This window comes from Cynara cardunculus (assembly GCF_001531365.2).
Source record: "Cynara cardunculus var. scolymus isolate 2C chromosome LG 7, CcrdV1, whole genome shotgun sequence".
In the NCBI taxonomy this organism is placed as follows: domain Eukaryota; kingdom Viridiplantae; phylum Streptophyta; class Magnoliopsida; order Asterales; family Asteraceae; genus Cynara; species Cynara cardunculus.
The window spans coordinates 11,048,236-11,052,816 of record NC_037534.1 but is presented as its reverse complement, the minus strand read 5'-3'; the positions used below and the strand labels follow the sequence as shown (position 1 = coordinate 11,052,816).

The 4,581-nt window shown below is 33.5% G+C and overlaps 1 protein-coding gene across 1 annotated transcript; it reads right to left on the bottom strand.

The window, feature by feature from the left end:
- Positions 1-1,972: 1,972 nt before the first annotated feature.
- On the bottom strand, positions 1,973-3,812 carry LOC112515668 (protein STRICTOSIDINE SYNTHASE-LIKE 6-like). The gene is made up of 4 exons (XM_025122576.1): positions 3,372-3,812; positions 2,790-3,097; positions 2,451-2,583; positions 1,973-2,366 (listed from the first exon to the last, which is right to left on the bottom strand). Exons 1-4 carry the CDS (start codon positions 3,810-3,812, stop codon positions 2,082-2,084), a joined length of 1,167 nt encoding a protein of 388 aa, XP_024978344.1. The 3' UTR covers positions 1,973-2,081.
- Between the last annotated feature and the right edge of the window lie 769 nt (positions 3,813-4,581).

Here is a 4,581-nt window from a genome sequence, read left to right as displayed (position 1 = left end):
TATATATATATATATATATATATATATTAATAAATTATGCACACACACATTTATATATGTATATTATTTATTTCAACTAAAACGGTAATTTATAATTCTCTATTTCTTAATTAGGTTTAGAATCTAAAATTGTTACTTTTTGGATGTAAATATGTAATATTTTGGATGTCAAGTCAAAATACAATTACTCGATAAGTTTTGTATATTACTCGATATGATTTTATATTACTCATTATCTTTTGGTATATGTGACTTTAAGTTTTTTTTGGATTAAATTGAATTTATTTTTTTGGTTTTAGGTTATAATTCTTATATAATGTTGTGGTTTTTTTGTATTAAATTACATTCATTTTGGTTTTAAGTTTATTGAAAATGTTTGATATTTAAACATGTATGGTCTCTCACATATTTAATTCAAAATAACTTATATAAACGAGGAAAAAAATCCCCGTTTACCCGTTGGGGATAGGGATGTGATTATATTCCCCGGCGGGGATGGGGACGGGAATGGGGATAGAGATAAGTAACTAGTGCTCCCTGATCTTGACCCCTGATGACGTTATTCTCCAAGTGATCGTAGTAGCACCCAATTGGTTTTCCTTCCAAATCTCGGATGATGACTCCACCAAATTTCATGATATCCGACATTCTGTGTAGGTGCTTAAGCGTAAACGCCAAAAACTTGCGCACAAATGGATATGTCTGTGCAAATTTCCATAAAAGCGTAAACTTCTAAAATCTTGCGTAATGACAGATGAAACTTAATAATAGGTTTTCGCTATTGTTTAAGTTGATTTGAAGGTTATTAGACGATCAACCAAAATAACCACAGTTTCGTTAGAACATTGTTGTGTGAGAGTAAGAAAACTGAATTCGAGAGATATTACGACGACATATTACATGAAGATCTCGCAGAATGTAACAAAGTCTTGGTCTGGTGAGATTTCGACCCCGTTAGCAAAGTAAAGGTCTTGAACAAGCACTTTTGTTGATGGATCATGGCTCAATAGTCTACCATGTGGCCTACCCTCCAAAAGGTCGTTCAATGCTTCACGAAAGTCGTATTTATATGTCGCGCCAGTGAAATAAACCATACCATTTTTTGCAACAACTACGCCATCAGGCAGCCCGAACTTTACACCTTCAGCCTCGTGTGTCAATAACTCTAACTTACCATAAGCAAACCCTGCAAACAAATAGTAGGTATATACTTAATTATTAGTCTAACGATATTGCATGTAATGGTTTTAGTCACAACGTAAATATTTACATATAATGTTTTATATTCAGGTTTACAACATATTATTATTGAATACATACAATTTGTTAGAACTCCACACGTGAACTCCATAAAACTAACCGATATTATCAACATCTAACAAGGCTTAATCTTAATATATTTAACACAAGAACAACTGCTTTGTTATTTATCTGTTAATGTAATACGAGGTTACTGAAAACAAAAACAAAGAACAAGAATTAAGGGTTTATATTGTCGAGACAGTTTATTCAATATAAAAAAATAGCCATTATTCAATCCTTGACTAATCCTTAATCGTTCCAAAATTCAAAATTATTCGGGTTAAAAACAGGTCTTAACTACAAACCTCTTTTTGGTTCAGTTTTTATCTGTTTTTGGATCAAATATGTTCAACTGAATAGGGCTTGAAAGCATGGATCGAGCTTGTAGTTCCTCCAACATAGTCGATCATTGGGCTAGATGTGCATATCTATGTAGGAGTTTGAGCTTTAAAATAATTAAATCGTAAGAGTTCCTGAAGAGGTGGCTCGCTTGTATATTACCATAACGAAATTGCGTTTATTTTTAAGACGAGTGGGTCATAAGAAAGTAGTGCAAACTCGTGGGAGTATTACCATTTTGTATAATCAATGGAGTTAAGATGTTTAAAAAAATTGCCTTAAATTAAACCATATAACTTTAAAATTTTGCAACATATGAAGATATATGAGTGGTAGTAGCAGTAAGTGAACTTTATGTGTATTTTATCCTTCCACACATTATTCAAAATACAACATATTGATATTGTTTTTCCTCCCTTGCTTTATTACAATAGTGCCCTTCACGAGCTTGTAACGGGAAGAGGATTTTGAGTAAGATTGAGACGCAGAATGTGTGGTCTTATGATGGAGCCCATATACAAGTGCTCGCCAATCTTGAGCCCTGATGTCGTCATTTTCCACGAGTCGTCATAATAACCTCTAATCGTGTTTCCTTCCAAATCCAGAGCGATGACTCCACCAAACTTCATCAACTCAGGCATCTTATGTAGGTGCTTAAATATAAAGGCAAGAATCTTGCGTGCAAACGGATACGTTTGTATAAATTTCGTTAAAAGTGAATTGCCCTGCATACACATACATAGTTCTACACATTATTTATGAAATCATATATAAGATTCGTATTCAAATAACATAGGAAAATAAGTTACCCATGGTATTCCCAACCAGTAGTGCCCATCTCCATCGTACCGTATGTTGTCAGGTAAACCGGGCAAATTGTCAACAAAAACATCGATAGAACCCTTTTTTTCTCCTTGTAAGTAGTATCTAGGACACCTCCTCCTACGTTAACAAGTTAAACATAATAAAAATCCTTAAACGAAAGTGAAATTGACCCATGTTGACCATGAATTGTGAATCTGAAACTCGTTATAAGTCTGAGTTAGTGGACTACAAAAAAGAATCCACGAAAATTTCAGTTGATTTGAAGGTTATTAGCTGGTATATCATATAATTGAATTAGAAAGTCGTTAAGACAATAATCTTACATGAAAGTCTCGCAAAATATAACAAAGTCTTGGTCTGGTGAGATTTCGACCCCGTTAGCAAAGTAAAGGTCTCGAGCAAGCACTTTTGTTTCTTTCGTTGATGGATCATAGCTCAATAGTCTACCATGTGGCCTACCCTCGTAAATATCGTTCACCGCTCCAGGAAAATCGTATTTATATGTCGCGTCAGTGAAATAAACCATACCATTTTTTGCAACAGCTACGCCATCAGGCATCCCGAACTTTACACCTTCAGCCTCGTGTGTCAATAACTCTAACTTACCGTCGCTACTTACCTTAAGCAAACCCTGCAAACAAATAGTAGGTATATAATCAATCATTCGTCTACAGATATTGCATATAACGTTTTTAATTACAATGTAAATATTTGCATATAATGTTTTATATTCAGGTTTACGACATATTTAAATAACGCTTTCAAATTCAATTTTTGTGGGAAAATGTCGGAAGAGTAAGAAAAATATATATTACTTTTTTTAATAAATTAAACAAAATTAAGTTTTGCTTTAATTTCGTAATTATTTTTTTGTTGAACTGAATTGAATGAAATAACCCGCAAACCTTATAAGCATCGGCAACAAAAACATCACCGGATTCATCCATTGCGATCCCAATTGGTCGACCTCCTGTGTGCACCCAATTCTCGACCACCGAGTCAGCCACTGAGTCAGTCAACTTGACTCGCTTGATCCACCCGTCCTCACAACCTGTGTACAACAACCCGGACTTCGTTTCATAAGCGATATCCTCGGCTCCAACCAACTGACCCGACCCAATCTTTTCCAAACCAGAATTAACGGTCCCTACATTCTCCCGGGCTGTAACAAACATCGGTTCACCGAGCTCGTGCATCGGGTACGCCACCGTCTCATAGGTATCGAGCTGCACAACAAGCACCGCTATCCCAACAATGGCTAACGGGAAAAGCACGAGACTCAAACCCCATGAACCGATAGCCTTTTGGGTTGGGTTAGGACGAGGAACCTCAGTGATCTTAGCCATGATCGAGTAGTAAAAGTGGGTTTGGTTGGATGCTAATAAATAATTGAAGTTAACGGGGGCATTTTTGTAATGTGTGGTTGTAGGTGTTGGATTTTGACCGCAGTCCATCGTGGTCACAAATGGGATGCAATTTATTACCAATTAATTAATATTTTAAATCCTAATCTAAAAAAAATTAATTATTGTTTTGCATAGTAAACCTATATCTATACTATATTATAAAACATTTGGCTAAAACTCTTAAAAACTCTTAAAACTCTTAAAACCTCTTAAAACTCTTAAAAACTCTTAAACTCGTTTATCCCTAAACGATTTCATCTCTATCTGATTTCATCCCATATTTGAATTCGTGTAACTAACTGCAGATAAACACAATCAAATACAGGATAAACATCTCATTTTAAATATAAAAATCTAAAATATAATTAGTATAATCATTAAATTCTAACAGAATACTTAATTATTATCTTTATAAATTTATGATATTAAACCAAAAATAAATGGTTTTATTATTAAATTTAAATTAAATTATATATAAAAAAAATATTCTATATATCATTTGACAAAAACTTTTAAAAACCATTTTTTATGCGTAAAGTACTGTTTATTAATGCATATTACTTAAAACTCAAGATTACAAGTAAATTATGCGTAGATACAACTTATTAAATCTCCATATCTGAATTCGTGTAACTAACTGCAGATAAACACAATCAAATACAGGATAAACATCTCATTTTAAATATAAAAAATCTAAAATATAATTAGG

What these genes read in the sequence shown, in the direction of transcription:
- LOC112515668 (XM_025122576.1), bottom strand. Translation starts at nt 3,812, where the DNA reads ATGGCTAAGATCACTGAGGTTCCTCGTCCTAACCCAACCCAAAAGGCT. An exon ending in TTGTTGCCGATGCTTATAAG is followed by an intron (nt 3,098 to 3,371) that starts GTTTGCGGGTTA and finishes ATTTGTTTGCAG; the next exon opens with GGTTTGCTTAAGGTAAGTAG. An exon ending in ACTGGTTGGGAATACCATGG is followed by an intron (nt 2,367 to 2,450) that starts GTAACTTATTTT and finishes ATGTGTATGCAG; the next exon opens with GGCAATTCACTTTTAACGAA.